Genomic DNA, 18,431 nt, shown 5'->3' with positions numbered 1-18,431 from the left:
AGCATGTGGTGAGGTCAGGTCTGTTGGGCTGGAGCAGCTCTGCTCTGGAGCCAGGCTGAGGGAGCTGGGCTGGGGCAGCCTGGACAAGAGAAGGCTCCTGAAGGGGAGACCTGAGAGCAGCTCCAGTGCCTAAAGGGGCTGCAGGGAACCTGGAGAGGGACTTGGGACAAGGGCCTGTAGGGACAGGCCAAGGGGAATGGCTTTAACCTGCCCGAGGGGAGACTGAGATGAGCTTTAAGGTCCCTTCCAACCCAAACTGTTCCATGATTCAATGGTTACCTATATTTTGTGGTATTTAGCAGGTCTGGTCATGCAGCTTAATTAAACACCGCTGCTGGAAGCTATAGTGGAGCAGTGGTTAAGGCACTGATGTGCTTCTGTGGAGGCAGCTTGGAAAGAAGTTTCCTCTACAGAGGAACCAAAGTAAGAGAAGCAAATTAGACTCTGAGTGTCTGGTCCCTCTGTGAGGTGTATGAGGTCCATTTAGCTGTAAGAACTAACAACCCTATTGTTCTCATCTGGCACGTTTGCAAACCCACATAGGAAACCAGATAGCATAACTCACAGCTAACGCCACCGCGACGGCAGAACCTGTCCTGTCTAACACAGAATCTATTCTGGAGCTGCCTGATCACTTTGGAGGTGGTCCTGACACTTCTGACAGTGAAATACATGCATGAAGTAGTTAAAGTGTGGAAGTCAAATGGCTCAGTGTTGGACTTGCTCATGCTTTGAGCATCTGTGAGCATCTTTGAGCATCTTGCTCTTTGGAGCAGGCAGCAGTTTGCTAAGGCTGGTTGTCCTATGGGGAATGCCACTGAGCATTCAGGGCAGGTACAGGACAGTGAGTGTGTGTGGTTTGTCCTGAATGGCTCTGTCACTGTTCCTGTGGCCTCCTCTGCAACAGTTTGGTTCTGGAATTGCCAACGGTGGTGTCCCTAAGCAGGAAGCCTGGCTGCCTGTGGCTTGTGTTTGCTCCATAAAATCAGACCCGAACCTGACACATGGCCAGAACTCCTTCAATCCGGATCATGGCCACATTGAGGTGTTGAACCAGAGATCAGATCCAAAGTTCTGTTTGGATCGCACGTGGATCACTCCCGCAGGAAACCTGCCCTCCTCTCTCCACCGGGAAGGAAGGTTCCAATGGGAATGAAATCGCTATTTGGATGTTTAGAAGTTGCTTTTTGTCCAAAGTCTGAAGCCACATGGAGCAAACTCTACTGCTCCTGCTTCCCAGGTGGGAGAACTGAAGGTAGCTGCTCCAAGTGAGCTGCCTGCAGATGCTTCTTGGTTCATTTCTGCCTCTGTATCCACCCAATAATTGTCCTTACTATGGCCCCCAATGCACTGAATGGAAGGTTAAAGTAGCTCCTCCTCCTGCTTTGTGAGGTAGGGACGTGATGCTGGTGTTTTCCTTTGTTTCCCTCCTATGTAAACTCATTTCAACACTTGATTTCCTGATCCACTTTGTCCTCAAGAGAAGACTTCTTGCTCCCTTGTTACTGGTGTGAAAGGTTCCTCTGCCACCTGAGGCTAAAAGATGCTCTTGCATCCCAATTCCTTCTCAGCTCCGCTTCCTCCGAGCTGGCCGGCTCTGCAGCAAGCCGTTCATTCCTGGAAACATCCAGAGTTAGGAATGTCATCCATCAGCTTTCCACTCCTCAGTCTATGGAGACACAAAAGCATCCAATGCTGCCAATGGGAGGAGCTGTTTGCGAGGGTTACCTCACTCCCAAACACTGTGACCTGGTGATGGCGAGGAGGAAGACTCTTTCCTTGCTTTGTGTGTGCTGATGCTTGTCTGGCTGTGGTTTATTCTGCTGCCTCTCCCCATCATTTCATAATAGCTTTTGGGAAGGATCAGCTTCTTTTAGTGCAACCCATGGGTGCTTTTTAGTTGAAGCTGTCTTCCTGTATCCACAAAATGACTGCAGGAAGCAAGGGGACTGGCCAAATGTTTCCTGCCCCCTGACCTGGTGCATCTATTGCATCCTGCATTGATGCATCAAAGTGAGCTCATTCTCCTTGGCACTGATCCATTTTGCTCAGCTCCAGGCCGTTCCCTATGCAGTGACCTGGAAGCAGGAGGCCACAAACTGGGTTTCTGAGTTCAAACCATTCCCTGTTTGAGGGAACTCAACAGTTGCTCAGCAAGCCCAAGTCTCTCTGGGTGGGAACAGCTCTCTAAAGCTGCTCTATGTGAGAATGGGTCTTCGCTTTACAGGAGCCTGCAGATCCAGCCTGTGCTCTCTGTTCACACTGGAGCTGCAAGCAGCTTACCCTAAGAGTTAACTGAATGAGAGCTTAGTGGAAACCATGTGGGGATTGGCTTGCTCAGCTGGTTTTGTTTGCTTGGAACCTCAGCCACTGATTGTATCAGGGAGGGAGTTATTGTTGGAGATAAAACTGAGCCAACAGATCCTGAAGCCTCCAGTTATCCCAGATGAGATGTCAACCAGCACAGCAAGGACTTGCTGCGGTCAAGGGCATGAGCTAATAGGGTTTTACTGGGGTTATTGGCAGGAAGAAGTGGCAGGTGAAGAAGAGAGCATCACTCATAACGCTATGGGGTAAACCAGCTGTAGAAGCCATGAAGAACACTTGGCCGAGCAGAGCTGTAACCAGATGCATGTTCAAGAGCAGCGTGTTTCTGCCAGCACAGGACCTGGGAGAATTGCTTTCAGGCTGCACAGAGTTAAAAGTAATTACCCAGGGCAGTGACTTACTACTGCTTTGTGGTGCTCAAATGGCTTTGTCTGCTCAGGCTGTGCAGGAGCCAGCAGGGATAGTTCTGGGCATAGAGACGGGCTCTGCCTTGTGCTAAAGCCGAAGGGTTGGTGGGGAAGCAGCTCCACCACAGAGGTGGGGTTAGAGCTTTGTGCTTCAGGAATGCTTTGGCCACTCGACCCAATCTGAGCCTCTGCACAAAGTTGCCTGACTTCTTTTGTCAGCATGGAGTGCCAGGAGTGAGGCGAAATGGGGCAAAGACAGTGGGAGCCCGACTCCCAAAACTGCATCCCAAAACTGACTCGCAAATGCCTTGTGTTTTCAAAGCCTTGCTCCATTCTGCCTGTCTTTTTCCTGGCAGCACAGCACTTTCCTGGCGATACCTTTTTCACTGTCTCACAGCCTGCTCACTCTTAGCACAGGAAGGGTTTACTCTGCAGTTCCACTCTTCAATCCCCCACTGATCGCATCACTTTAACCCTCCCCTCAATCTTTTCCTTTTACTTTCTTATAGTAGCTTTGCCCTCTTTCCCCTATGGTACTAGAGGATGCCCATTGCTGCATACAAACCCCGTCGGGTGTTCTGGAGAGGAGTGTGGCCTTTACGAAGGACACAATGGTTGCTTCTGTTTCTCCTAGGTGAAAACATACACCAAGGTGGGCTTGGCATTATGTTTTGAAGGGTGACCCAAGTCATTGCTTGACAGAGAATATGAACACAGAAGAAACAGTCATGCTTCCCTCAAATGCTCTCCTGACCATCAAGAGTTGCAGGTTAAAGAGCTCTTAAAGCAGGATTCCTACTGAACCCATCAGAGAAAGAGAATCCTTACAGATACCTCCTCTCCATCCGGAGATTGTTATGAATGCGATATCATTGCTATGTGCAGATCTGCTCTTCCCCCCATCCCCTAACTCTGCTCTCAATGGCTTTGGCATTCAAAGCTCATGTGTCCCTACACAAAGCAGAGCAATTACAACATGATCTCAATGTGGTTTTCATTACAGCATTAACAAAACATCTCTTCTTTACGGGTCGGTCTTGCAGTTGCTTTAGCGCAGAGAGTGATCCAGTGTCTTCCTACATTCCTATCTCCCCACAAAATGATTTGAAACGAAAACTTTGCTTGCAGAGCTGTCATAAGGAGTGGTGAGGAGGAACAGAGATTGGGCTTTGGTGGCTGGTGCAGAGGATTATAGAGCTATTTTGTCTCATCTTGGGTGACAGAAGCAATCGGGCTCTATGATTCGATGATTCTGAGCGTGTACTGGTCTCATGGAGCAGAGTTTTCTCCCCTGCGGAAGACATCCTCAAAGCATTGCCCGAGATATACTTTAGTTGAATTGAAGTCATAAAGAAAGGGATAACAGAAGGAAGTTTTTAGTCTGAGAGATGGGAAGTTTGGCAAACGGCTTTTGCATCCTCTTCGGGACTAAACTATTGCTGATATGGTGGGTCCAACAGTCAGCGCTGTGAGAAGACTCTGTGTCCCCCTGTAAGGATCTTTACAGTCAGTTCTCAGTGTGCCACTTGGTTCTGGGGTGGACCAGTAACCAAAGAAAAGGCTGTTAAACAGCTTGGGTATATGGCTATAAGAAAGTCCTGCTGTCCTGGTCACCTTCTTTGGGGTGTTGTACCTCTCCTTCATTGGGGTTTGCTCTTCTGTGTTAAAACTTAATGCATATATAGAGGCTTTTATTATTATGGTTGGGAAGTACTCCAAATGCTGGCTTGCCAAAGGGTTACACCCTGCTGATGGCGAAAGAAACTATTCCCTGATGCCGGAATAATAGATTTTGCAGGCTGCAGATAGTTGTTAAAGGTGCAGGAATGCTGGGTAGTGAGTTACAGGAATGTGAGCGGGAGCAAGGACCTTGTTGAAAGGGGACCCACAGAAAACAGATGGATTTTTGTGTGCTTTTTTCTGTTTCTTCCCTATATCCAACCTAAACTTCCCCTGTTTCAGTCTGAACCCATCACCCCTTGTCCTATCCCTACAATCCCTGATGAAGGGCCCCCCTCCAGCATCCCTATAGGCCCCCTTCAGACACTGGAAGCTGCTCTGAGGTCTCCACGCAGCTTCTCTTCTCCAGGCTAAGCAGCCCCAATGTTCTCAGCCTGGCTCCATACGGGAGCTGCTCCAGCCCCTGAGCATCCTTGTGGCCTCCTCTGGACTTGCTCCAACAGCTTCATGTCCTTATGTTGGGGACACCAGAACTGCACACAGTGCTGCAAGTGGGGTCACAGAATCACAGAATCACAGAATCCCAAGGGTTGGAAGGGACCTCAAAAGATCATCTAGTCCAACCCCCCCGCAAGAGCAGGGTAACCTACAGTACATCACACAGGAACTTGTCCAGGCGGGCCTTGAATATCTCCAGTGTAGGAGACTCCACAACCCCCCTGGGCAACCTGTGCATATGTACATGAGACCTGTGGGTCTCATGAGATCAGGATCATCTCCTTTGATGTGTTGCTCTCACTCCCAGTATATGGTTTGCATCAAGCAAGTAAGATGCCCAAGCTCTTCCCATGCCTGGTGTCTGAGCTGTGCTCCAGGCCTGGGCACCCTGTCTATCTATAGCATTGCCAATGGATATAGACATTGCCAATATATCCATTGCCGATGGGTATAGACATTGCCAATATATCCATTGCCGATGGGTATAGACATTGCCAATATATCCATTGCCGATGGATATAGACATTGTCAATATATCCATTGCCGATGGGTATAGACATTGCCAATATATCCATTGCCGATGGATATAGACATTGCCAATATATCCATTGCCGATGGGTATAGACATTGCCAATATATCCATTGCCGATGGGTATAGACATTGCCAATATATCCATTGCCGATGGATATAAACATTGCCAATATATCCATTGCCGATGGGTATAGACATTGCCAATATATCCATTGCCGATGGGTATAGACATTGCCAATATATCCATTGCCGATGGGTATAGACATTGCCAATATATCCATTGCCGATGGGTATAGACATTGCCAATATATCCATTGCCGATGGGTATAGACATTGCCAATATATCCATTACGGATGGGTATAGACATTGCCAATATATCCATTGCCGATGGGTATAGACATTGCCAATATATCCATTGCCGATGGGTATAGACATTGCCAATATATCCATTGCTGATGGGTATAGACATTGCCAATATATCCATTACGGATGGGTATAGACATTGCCAATATATCCATTGCCGATGGGTATAGACATTGCCAATATATCCATTGCCGATGGGTATAGACATTGCCAATATATCCATTGCCGATGGGTATAGACATTGCCAATATATCCATTACAGATGGGTATAGACATTGCCAATATATCCATTGCCGATGGGTATAGACATTGCCAATATATCCATTGCCGATGGGTATAGACATTGCCAATATATCCATTGCTGATGGGTATAGACATTGCCAATATATCCATTACGGATGGGTATAGACATTGCCAATATATCCATTGCCGATGGGTATAGACATTGCCAATATATCCATTGCCGATGGGTATAGACATTGCCAATATATCCATTGCCGATGGGTATAGACATTGCCAATATATCCATTGCCGATGGGTATAGACATTGCAATATATCCATTGCCGATGGATATAGACATTGCAATATATCCATTGCCGATGGGTATAGACATTGCCAATATATCCATTGCCGATGGGTATAGACATTGCCAATATATCCATTGCCGATGGGTATAGACATTGCCAATATATCCATTGCCGATGGGTATAGACATTGCCAATATATCCATTGCCGATGGGTATAGACATTGCCAATATATCCATTACTGATGGGTATAGACATTGCCAATATATCCATTGCCGATGGGTATAGACATTGCCAATATATCCATTACTGATGGGTATAGACATACAGAGAGGGATTTCTTCCTGGTTACCCAGCAGGAATCACTGGGCAGCAGAGACATGGAGTGGCGCACTCCCCTCCCGGCCTTCCATAGCTCTTCCACTCGTGTTGTCAGCTGAGCGGAGGCCAAACCACAGAAGTCCCATTCTGGCAGGGGATCTGGAGTTAGGGAGCGTTCAGGCCCATCTCTTCCTGCACCGGGCTGCAGCGAGCTCCTTCCGCAGCAAAGAGAAGCGGCGTTTCACAAGCGCATCCTGCAGATACAGGTGTAACGGCAGATGAGGAGTGTCGTTTTGTTTGGGTTCCCCATGTAAGTTTTCCAGGAAGGAGTCAGGCGACTGGAGTTATGCAAACCAAATGGATCCTTTGTTTAGAGCAAAGGAAAAGGATCTCTCATTTTTGTGGCAAAACACAAACATTCTCCAAGCAAAATCATCTCTCCCTGTAGCCAGCCATGGGCTCCCTCCTGGGACCCGTCTCTGATAAACTGGGTAGAGAGGCACCACTTCCATGCAAGGCCAGGTTGGACGTAGCCTTGGGTGGGATGGTTTAGTGTGAGGTGTCCCTGCCCATGGCAGGGGGGTTGGAACTGGATGATCTGAAGGTCCTTTCCAACCCATACTGTTCTATGATTCTATGAAGTTAGGGGTGGGAATAGAGAGAAACAAAAAGCTCATGGCATCGAAGCAGATGGCCTTGTGAAATCAAACCAACTTTGTTTTAGTGAATGCTGGCACGGAGAAATCTGTGGCCTTTGTTGCCAGTGTTAGTGAAGGAGAAAACAAGACATCGATCTTCATTCTCTTGGCATGTGTGTACTGAGACAGTGCCATAAATTGAGGGGACTTAATGATATCCTCATAAATCAGGGTGAGAAGAGATCCAGGGCCAGATTCACCACCACTGCGCTTCTCTTGCTTGTGCAAGGTGGGGAAAGCTGCTGGTTTGGTTGGGTAACTCCATTGCAAAACAGAGTGTGTATGTGACGCAAGCTCAGCATCAAGCCAGTGCCTGTGCTGCTGGCTGTGGGAAGTGAGGGGTATGCATCGTATCCCTCCATCGTGTGCTTTAAATGCCTGTTGTCTGTCTGCCTCTCTGTTTATGAGGAAGTAATCCAGATAGCATGGGGTTGGCAAAGGAATACCCTTGTGCTAAATACATCTGCTCACAGTGCTTAATGGAAATGATTGTGTGTGTTCTTACCATAGAGCTGAGTTGGAAGGGACCTTAAAGCTCACCCAGCTCCAACCCCTGCCATGGGCAGGGACCCCTTCCACTGGAGCAGCTTGCTCCAAGCCCCTGTGTCCAACCTGGCCTTGAGCACTGCCAGGGATGGGGCAGCCACAGCTTCTCTGGGCACCCTGTGCCAGCGCCTCAGCACCCTCACAGGGAAGAGCTTCTGCCTTTACCCTTTACACAGTGCTTGATCCTATTTGTGCATCAAGAGTGAGGGAAAACATTAATTAAGCTTGGCCTTGAAGGCCTGTGTTGCTGATCTGGTAATAAATCCCAGTATCTCTGTTTTCCAGATGAGAAGCCTTTTGTAGTGGAAGATACCTACTTACTGTGCCCAGCGCCTGTGCTGCGAGAAGTTGGCATGTATGTGTTTTACTTTGCAGTGGGAGAATGAGTCTCTGTCACCTCACTTTAATCTGTTCCTGACTTATCCCTTGTGGTTTGGCTGTTTTTCAGGGAAGCGGCTCTTCAAGTCAGCATGAACGATGGGCTGAGCTTCATCTCCAGCTCCGTCATCATCTCCAGCACACACTGTGTAAGGCTTGATTCATGCGCCTACAATGATTCAGTAGGATGGTGGGACTTAACAGCAGGTATTTTACACTGGTGTTAGGTATTGTGGGAGCCTGGTGTGCAAAGGAGCTGTTTCTCTCTTTGAAAGGTGAGCTTGTGAGTGTGCTAATAGGATATTCTGTGTATCATGTGTGCCATAGCGTGGCAAAGCTCTTGAGCCTTCAGTACACACCATGGACCCTGCTGTAGGGTGCAGACCAGAACAGGACCAGCAGCAATTGGTCTGGAGGTGCCTATATCTGCACAAGAAGCCGGTCTGTGGGCTTTGTTAGCTAGTCTGGTTCCAACACAGCAATGAGCCGCTGCTGTGGAAGGTGTGTGGCTGTTGCAACCACAGCCTTTGTCTGGACACCAGTGTGGACCAGAAGATGGTGAGGTTCTGCACTGCAGTAGCTGGTTTATGGTTGGTAGCAGGGAATTGCTGCATTCGGTGGTGCAACCAGGCAGAGGATGATGAAACCATTTCTAATTCATGGCATTGCTGAAGATGCTGCTTGTTTTAAGTCATGTCTGTTGGGAATAGAGCATCAAATGACTTGTGCTGAAGGAGGAATTCACTTTGAGTTCAGAGCAGTCCTTTGTGCTTCAGTGTATTCAGCTTTATCCATCTGTGAGCAGACCGATCTGTTCTGGGAATGGCTGGGATGCTGCTTTACTTTTACTGTGTGCTTTTGGGAAGCCAGAGTAGTTCCACCAGCGAATCTGTCCATGGCCTGCTGTACTCCTTGCCCAGCGAAGGCACATTGTGCTTTATACAGGGCAAGTGAAAGGCTGTGTTGTGATACATGGGTTACCAGCAGCCTGCTGCACCCTACAATGGCTGATGCACAAGAGGAGAAAAATCTTTTGTGTCCCTTGACCTTGCTGCTTGCTCAGCAAGGACCAGATTGTGTGGAAACAGAGCTTACAGGAGGGGTTATATTCCAAACCATGCAACGACTTCCTTATGCCTTTAAAGGAGGGAATTAGTTCTATTAGTTAATCTTTTGATTCGAGTTCTCTTTGCTCACTGGCATTTGGGTATTGTCAGCAAATTACAGGCATATTTTCCTGTGTTTTGCTCATATGAAGCAAGACCTGGGATGGAGCTCTTAGAGACAAGTTATTCCTTCCTGATAGGCTTCCTGCTGGGGATGGAATGATTATTTCTAGGTTATAAGAGGTGAAATATCCATTCCTTTGCTATTGTTTTAATTGCTGTTAAGGACCCTTCTTTTGCCTGTGCTTCATGGCAGTGCTTACTCCTCTGATGCCCCCAGCCTACGAAACTGGATTTGTAGTGCAGCCGAGCAGCCAGAGTTCAAATCCAGGTCCTACATCCAACCATAGATGCAGCAACATTCACTGGTTGCTTGGAAAACTACAGCAAAGGCTTCACTACCGATGCTCCCTTGTACCCTCCCTATGCATGGCCAATATGATTTGTCCCTCGAAGGCTTTGCTGACTGCGTAGCCCAGACTGCGGATTAGTGAGTGGCTTCTGGTAAAGCTGCTGTGACTGTAAATCAGGGGCTGCAGACAGCACTTTAATCCTGCTCCCCACTAACTTACATATTACCCAGTTAAACTAAGATAGGGCTGTCCTGAGTGTAATTTAGGGTGTTGTTTGGCCTGGGCTATGTGACCACTGGCAGCAACCCCAGCAGAGCAGGGGAATGGCTGGAATGAGTGTTGTTGAGGTTTGGAGACAGCCTGCTGTTTATATAAGGGGGATCAGATGCCAGCATCTCCACTACGACAAAGCTCAGCTGGCTGGAAGTATGTGATGACTTTGTCTCTTGGCTTGCTTGTCTTGTGGTTTAGTCCCACACAACCACTCACTGTAGTGATAGGACAGGGGGTGATGGGTTTAAACTGAAACAGGGGAAGTTCAGGCTGGATATAAGGAAGAAGCTCTTTACTGTGACAGTGGTGAGGCACCAGAATGGGTTGCCTAAGAAAGTGGTGAATGCTCCATCCCTGGCAGTGTTCAAGGCCAGGTTGGACAGAGCCTTGGGTGACATGGTCTAACGTGAGGCATCAGTGCCCATGGCAAGGGGCTGGAACTGGATGATCTTAAGGTCCTTTCCAACCCAAACCAGTCTGGGATTCTATGGGAGAGAGAATCTGAAGGGTGAAAGTGAGAAAATTCATGGGTGGAGATAAAGGGAGTTTAACAGATGAAGCAAAAGCTGCACACAAACAAAGCAAGGAAATAATCCACCACTTCCATGGTCAGAATATGATATCATCATTATTATTAATGATGGGTCTAAAAAGCAGTTTCATCCCACTGCTGAAGTCAGCAGACCTTTGATAGCTGAAGGCACCAAGAACTAGAGCTCACTCTCTGCTAAACAAAACCCCTCTCTTGTAACAGCAATAATATAAGGCCCAGGGCCAGAAGTGCAACAGGCACTGAGCAGCCTCAGCTTCCACTAGTGCTAAGACTCAGTACTACTAATTCTTCTTCCTCACCTATCAGTCTCAGCACAGCACCAATTTGGTGTGTGAAGTTGCCCCACATCAGCCTTTAGTGCTTTGAGCCCAGTGTGCACTGCTGTCACCCACACCAGCTAATGCCTGCAGAGTGTGTGCTGCAGTGCTGTCTGCTTGAAGTAGCAGCAAGCGATGGCTGGTGGAATTCAGAAGCCCTTAACAAGGGGGTTACTCCTGTTCCCGTGTTGGGAGTTCAAAGAACTAAAAGAGGGCAGAAGTAAATCAATGCTGGGTATGGGTTTGTCCACCCGCAGACGTGCCCGGAGCAGGTTTCACACCAAGTGTGCTCAGGAAAAGGGATGGAGGACATATGAAGGCAGTGTGTGGAGGCAGGGAGCGAGTCCCACTCTGCTGCTGCCAAGTTCTGCAGTGCAAAAAGAGCATCTCGGAGAGGAGCCAGGATGGGAACTAAAATAAGGCTTTGTTCATCCTCTCAACTGGCCCCAGAAGAGGAAAACCCACTGCTGACCTCTGGCACTGGTAGCTCCCAGCCTCAGAACTGGGAGGGAGGTAAAACTGCAGTGCAGCAGTGACAGCGTAGAGCAGGTCCTCCTGGGCAGCTCCCGATGGGAATAGCAGGGGTATCACTCAGTGGTGTTCCTGCACTCCCTGTGTCACCGAGTGAGAAACACGCGGTGCTTCTCCTCACGGAGGAGAGATGATGGAGGTACCCACGTGTGGGCTGGGGGAAGGTTTCTGTGGCAGGATATTAGACCTGCTTTGCACTAGCATTGATTGAAACTCATCTTTATTCGCCATGTTCACAAGGGATGTCTGTCTGGGTCATGCCATGTTCCTTCAGTAAGAGGGCTTGGGGAATGGTGCTTGTAAAAAGGAGCATCTTCCGGCTGGAAAGGGGAAGTTCTTCTCTGTAGGGGTGCTGAGGTGCTGGCACAGGGTGCCCAGAGAAGCTGTGGCTGCCCCAAGGCCAACAAAAGTTGTTTTCTTGGGCTGAATTGAGCCTATTCTCAGTGTCGAGCACAGCTCCGTGCGTTATTCCATGGTTCAGTGTTTCCATGAACATTTTTGTTCCAAATTTTGATTAAAAGGAAAAGAAAGGAATGAAAACAGACGTTCCAAAGGCTTCAGCCCTTCTTCAGCAGCTGTAACACTGGGAGGAAGATTTCAACTTGTCAGGGGAACCTCTGCAAGCTATTTGAGCGGCTGCTTTTCCTTGTTTCTTATTCAGTTTGGTTAAGTGGCAGTTTCCAGCTAAGGATAGTTCTAGCTGTATAAAACTATAGATAGTGCACAGGATGATAGCTGAATTCTAGCAGAAGCTGATCAAATAAAGATAAAACAACCCAAAAGCGGAGTTTAGGCCACTTTGGGTTATGAAGTGTGAGGCTGCACCTTGAACCCTGTGTTCGGCTCTGGGCCCTGCACTACAAGAGAGACATTGAGGTGTTGGAGCAGGGCCAGAGAAGGGAATGGAGCTGGTGCAGGGCCTGGAGCACAGGGGCGATGGGGAATGGCTGAGGGACCTGGGGGGTTCAGTCTGGAGAAGAGAAGGCTCAGGGGGGGCCTTATTGCTCCCTACAACTCCCCAGTTAAAGGTCATGGCTTGCTGCTTTGAAGCTATGGTTGATCCCAGCAAACGCAGTTTGGATTGGTCTGATATAATCTGATGATTGTTCAAATATGAGAAAAGGAATGAATCCACCTAGAATTATTTGGGGGGTGGTGAGGGTTTGCTATGTGAAGATATTCAGCTGTTTGCTGAAGCATTGAATCTCAGCAGGTTCCACTTCGCAGATGATGGATGTGAGTTCCTGTTGTCTGTCTGGAGGAACTGCATCCCATGTACAGCTCTGTCTTCTCAATGAGCTTTTATTTCATGTTGGGGTCCATGTTCCATTGCCAGAGATGTCCTGGGTGAATTCTTCTCCTGTGTGGACTACATCTGTTGTTTCCAAGTGTCAAAGACCAGGTTGTCTTGATCCAAGTCTCCAGGAATTCCTTCTCCACCAGAAAAGAGTTTGGAAGATGCTCTCAACCAGATTGGGGGTTTTCCATTACAATTCCCATTATGGCATGATGGGAGAGCATCTGGCCATCGAATTGCAGTGACTTGGAACTGGATGATCGTAAGGTCCTTCTCAACCCTAACCTTTCTGTGACTCTATGACTCATGCAGGCTCCCAGTTTTCCCATCCTCCAGGTCAGCCTGCCCTTCAATGTGTCCTTCATCTGGCACATTGGGATCTTGACACTTGGGTGGGGGTTTTACATGTCTGGCTCTTACATCAACCCATCTCCAACAGGCTTGAGTCAGGACTGTCTGCTTGCTTAGTTTGAAGGAGGATGAGGTTGGGTAGGAGTAGCACAGGGAAGTTGGCATGTGAACCAAGAACATCTGGTTTGGGTGAAGAAATAACCCACACTGGGGCTTGATTGCTGCATGGAGCTGGCTTGTGCAGCAGTTTGTGGTGTTAACTGGTGTCAGAGAGCTGCAAATGCCTTTTTAAATGGGGAAGCATCCCACTTAGAGAGGAAATGATCTTCTAGAGTTAATGGCTTGCGATGTGAAAACCCCTGTGTCTTGTGTGATGGGGTGTGCATTCAATCCCCTTGAAGGGCTCATAGAGTCATAGAATAGTTAGGGTTGGAAAGGACCTTAAGATCATCCAGTTCCAGTCCCCCTGCCATGGGCAGGGACACCTCACACTAAACCATCCCACACAAGGCTTCATCCAACCTGGCCTTGAACACCACCAGGGATGGAGCACTCACAACTTCTCTGGGCAGCCTGTGCCAGTGCCTCAGCACCCTAACAGGAAAGAACTTCTTCCTTATCTCCAACCTAAACTTCCCCTGTTTCAGTTTGAACCCATCACCCCTTGTCCCGTCACGGCAGTCCCTGATGAAGAGCCCCTCTCCAGCATCCTTGTAGCCCCCTTCAGACACTGGAAGCTGCTCTGAGGTCTCCACGCAGCTTCTCTTCTCCAGGCTGAGCAGCCCCAATGTTCTCAGCCTGGCTCCATACGGGAGCTGCTCCAGCCCCTGAGCATCCTCGTGGCCTCCTCTGGACTTGTTCCAACAGTTCCACGTCCTTTTTATGTTGAGGACACCAAAACTGCACACAATGCTCCAGGTGAGGTCTCCCAAGAGCAGAGCAGAGGGGCAGGATCACCTCCTTTGCCCTGCTGGTCACGCTCCGTTCCATGGCAGAGCTACTCTGACTCAGCACTGCTCAGAGGAGCAGGATGACCTGAGCTGTGGACACATGGACAGCTCACATCATGCTTTCTGTTGGGAGTGAATTCTAGCACTGCCTTTAGTTTATACTGCAGGAGGGGAGCAGGGTTACAGAGAAAGGAGAATGCTTTAACCGCAATGAAACACTGTGGTGTGAGCTCTCTTATCAATCTGTGCCTCTCACTCTTCCGCAGTTCCTCAGAGTATTGTGTAATCTTGATCTGAAGTGTGAGGATCAGAAGATCAAGCCTAAACCTCTAACTCTGGGCAGTGAACTTGAGCTCTCAGCCTCTTTGCAATGGGGAGTGGGTGCCACATTTGGATGCCTGAGGAAGGAGGAAAACTGCATTTGGTCTGAAGGATAAATGGAGTATGGCCTCTGGACACGTACTTGCCTGGAAGTAGGATGCATGGGATGCATGGAGTGTTAGTGCTGCTCACACGTTCTCTGTGTTTCTCTTCCAGTCAGATGGGACCATCCTGGCTATTGCTTTGTTGATCCTCTTCCTCCTGCTGGCCTTGGTTCTTCTCTGGTGGTTCTGGCCTCTTTGCTGCACCGTGGTAAGTGACAGGAGCCCTTAGCACAAACCAGCAATTCAGTGATGCCTGAGTGTAAGAAACGAGTGGGAAGGAGGCAAAGCTTTCCAGTAAGGAAGAGCACAGGACTGGTCACTGAACAAGGCAGTGCTTCTTCCATTGCTGGCACTGATTGTGCTTCTATTTCATTTGCCTGACCTTTGGACTGTACCCATAAAACAGCGCTGTTGCTGACATGCAGACCTTGTTGGGAGCCTTTGAATCTTATTATTGGTTGTGGAAGAGATGACACAGTGAAGCTCTGCTTTTGCATTGCGTCATGTTTGTGCTGCAAATAGAGAACAAGGATCAGGGATGTATGAATGGCAGAAGAACTGGAGCCTGGTTTTGGTGACTGGCTCTGTGTAACGTTCCAGATGCCTCTTTTAAAGCCGCCCAAACCGGCTCCAGTGTGTGGGTCACTGCCATTAATCCTGATTTTAGATGACTTACCCAGCGCTGTAAATATGCACCATGTTGTACCAAAGCTAAGATCCATTGCTGAGAGCTCTGAAGCCACAAACTGCAGGAGCAGTTACACTGGAGGATGAGCCTTTGTGTTGAGACGTTCTCTATCCAGAAATAGGACAGAAATCTCCACAAAAATGGAATTGTTTTATTCAGAACAATAAAAACCTGGGTTCTAAAAATGGGCAAAGGATCAGCAGTGTGGGAGGTGGCTCAGAGCCATTGGTCTCAACTAAATGGCACCTTCCCAGAGAAGCTGGGCCAAGGTCTTTGTTGGCACATCTGCATAGGAGGCAATGGAGATGTGCCCTGTACAGGTGCTCACAGTGGGATGCGGTGGAGAACTGAGGTGGCAGAGAGGAAAGGCTCAAGGTGATGGTGCTCTTTGAGGGTTCTGTTACAGGAGGAAGATGAAGCTGGTAAGAAAAAGACCCAAAGAAAAGCAGCAGGAGCAAGGGGAGCATATGGAGCTGTGCCTAGGGAGGGCACTGTGGGTCGGCTGCATATAAAGTGGTATAAAGATGGTCAGGGAACAGTGTTCTTCAAGTGTGAGAAATACAGATAAGCAAAGTGAGTGCAGCAGAGATAGGGAGTCTCTTGTCCACATGAATCCTTATAAGCTTAATGTCTTCCAGATTTAAATGCTGTACTTAGAAACCCTGTTGTAGATAAAAGCTTTTCCTCACCCTCTCTCCTCCTTTACCTCCCACATTCCCTCTTAGTAAGGTCTTCAAGTGGGGGCCATCTCACTGATAGGTTCCAAATGTGAGTCCAACACATGCTGGAAGGGTTTTAATTCAAGAGCCTGCAGGAAGCCTCTTCCATCTCTCGGGGATGGCAGTCTGGGATGTTTGGCAGTAGATCAGCATCTAAAATACCCCTGTTGTGTTCCTTACCCGAAGAGCAAAAACCAGAGGCATCCACAGAGGAGTACCCAGCCTGTTTGGCTTAGGGCAGGGAGAAGGAGAGCAGAGCAGTGCTAATTTGCTGCTTTGGGAATGGCCCATTAAGGAATGCAGTGTTGTCAGAAGCACAAAGTGAATTAGGGGCAGAGGAACTGGCTTGCACAACAGACGAGAGAGGCAGGCAAGGAATAAGCTCCAGTAATCAAACCGCAGCCCCAGAGACACTGTGGGGATTGAAGCCCAGAGATGCTTCAGAGATAAATGTGTGCAGGGGGAAAGCAAGAAAACACAACAAGCTCTTTCCTTACCGAGTATAGAGTTGTTTCTGAGTGACAAGCACGTTTCTAAACCCTGCGATTCCTCTTGGCATGCTTTTTCATTAAACGGGAATCATTGTCATCCAGCACTTCTTCAGGAAAGACACCAAGCCAGCTCCATCCCTGGAGTAAATGGACTGAAGTCAATAGACTTACTCTGGAGATTCAGCTGGAACCCAGTTTCTCCTTGGCATGCATCCGTAAAGGAATGCTGTTTCCAAATGTATCCAAGTTTATTGGCCTCAGAAGGATTCTGGGATGAAGGCTGGAATTTACCACTCGGTTTTACAGTAGATGCAATTGTTGCTGAGTGCATCAGAACAATAACAAGGTCTTTGCTGGGCCTTGGTACCAGCACAGGCAAATTTCCCTTGGTATCTGTCCGGGGGGATATTACAAAGCCGGGAGCCAGGCACTGACCTTTCCAAAGGCTTCAAGGATGTCTATCCAAAACCAACAGAAAGCAAAGCAAACGGTCATCCCCAACACTGTTATCACAGGAGAAAGAGGGCAAATACAAAGCCATCTGTAACCGGGTGACCCCACTTTCCCTGAGCAGAACGTATCCGCAAGACACCGGATGCCACATCCTGGCCTCATTGATGCCTGTGGGCATTTTGCTGTTGTCTCCTGTTCCTCCTCCTTCCTGAACGCAGTGTAACCTGCGGTCTGAGCAGTCATAGAACTGTGTGTGCAAGAGGCTCTTTAGGTGCCCAAGGATGTAATTGTTCTGGGTAGGAGGCCAACATAAGGTTTAGGTTTAATATTGATGTAACCCAAATAGATTTGAATGTAAATGGAAGCCAAATAGATAATAAGCATCCAAAACTGTCTTAAGATGGATTTTACAGGCACATGTTAGATTGGCTTGGAAACGGAACTGGTTGAAGTGTTTGGCATGTACAGTGAAGGCATAGTTAATACAGTAGTTGGAAGGACTGAATGTGCTGGGACACATTCCCTGTCCCAATATACAGCGCACAGTGAGCAAGCGTCTCCCATGGACACCTGGAATTGCCAGATCCAGAACTGTGCTTGAGCCATGCTTTGAACCTGAGCAGGATCCGCCTGATCTGACCCTGTGGTCCTGATCCAGCCCTGGGGCAGCAGCACCAGAGGGATGTGGAGCTGTTGGAGCAGGTCCAGAGGAGGCCACGGAGCTGCTGCGAGGGCTGGAGCAGCTCTGCTCTGGAGCCAGGCTGAGAGAGCTGGGCTGGGGCAGCCTGGAGAAGGGAAGGCTCCTGAAGGGGAGACCTGAGAGCAGCTCCAGTGCCTAAAGGGGCTGCAGGAAACCTGGAGAGGGGCTTTGGGATATAAGGGATATAGGGACAGGCCAAGGGGAATGGCTTGAACCTGCCCGAGGGGAGGTTTGGATGATGTGGTGCCTGCAACCAGCCTTGTCCAGGGGATAAAATGCAGAGGATATGAGGATATGCAGCTGCGACTGGGACACAACGCGTTTTAGGCACAAGAAGCTGGTATTGTTAATGGCTCACTTAGCATGTATCTGCATCATCTTACTCCTTTTTACACTGCAGCTTTTTTAATCCAGGGGTGGGGTAAGCGCATACGAGAGGTGTTGGCATGGCAGCATCTAACACCATTTTTAAATTAAAGCTGTTTTCTGGAAGGCAGCATGGAAGAACCCAGCAATTTGCTTGGCTCTGCCTGGAAACAGAAAGCTGGATGGGGAAAAATGCAGAAAACATATATTAAAACCATACGAAAACCATGGCTAAACTGGAGGAAGAGGAGGGGAGGAAATGCACCGGCTCTACAGCAACCCTGAAGAGTCATAACATTGCACGGTGCCTGTTGGCTTGATGGAGATGACTTACAAAGGTCCATGTATCCCGATTCCCAACTGCTCCCACGTGCACAGGGCCCAGTTTTCCTGCAGTTACAGGATTTTCATGGACTCCCTTCCCATCCTCACAAGGAAGAAGTTCTGCCCTATATCCAACCTCAACTTCCCGTGTTTGGGAAGTGGTAGCACTGTTACTGTAGGTTTAAAGTGGTGGAAA

General features: G+C 48.5%; 1 protein-coding gene across 3 annotated transcripts in view; it reads left to right on the top strand.

Moving 5' to 3' along the window:
- The window catches only part of ANTXR1 (ANTXR cell adhesion molecule 1), an 85,982-nt gene that overhangs the window by 29,718 nt on the left and 37,833 nt on the right, over nt 1-18,431 (top strand). For 2 of the 3 annotated variants that reach the window (XR_010608110.1, XM_065659154.1), the window contains exons 11-13: nt 8,186-8,255; nt 8,349-8,427; nt 14,607-14,702. Coding sequence is in view for 2 of the 3 variants with exons in the window: in XM_065659154.1 (XP_065515226.1) it covers nt 8,186-8,255; nt 8,349-8,427; nt 14,607-14,702 (245 nt within the window). In the remaining variant the exon portion in view is untranslated. The remainder of the gene's footprint in view (nt 1-8,185; nt 8,256-8,348; nt 8,428-14,606; nt 14,703-18,431) is intronic. The other variant, XM_065659157.1, reaches the window with a different exon arrangement.

This window comes from Lathamus discolor, chromosome 22, assembly GCF_037157495.1.
Source record: "Lathamus discolor isolate bLatDis1 chromosome 22, bLatDis1.hap1, whole genome shotgun sequence".
NCBI classification, from domain to species: Eukaryota; Metazoa; Chordata; class Aves; order Psittaciformes; family Psittacidae; genus Lathamus; species Lathamus discolor.
Note: the sequence above shows the minus strand (reverse complement) of the source record. Positions and strands in the feature narration are given on the sequence as shown.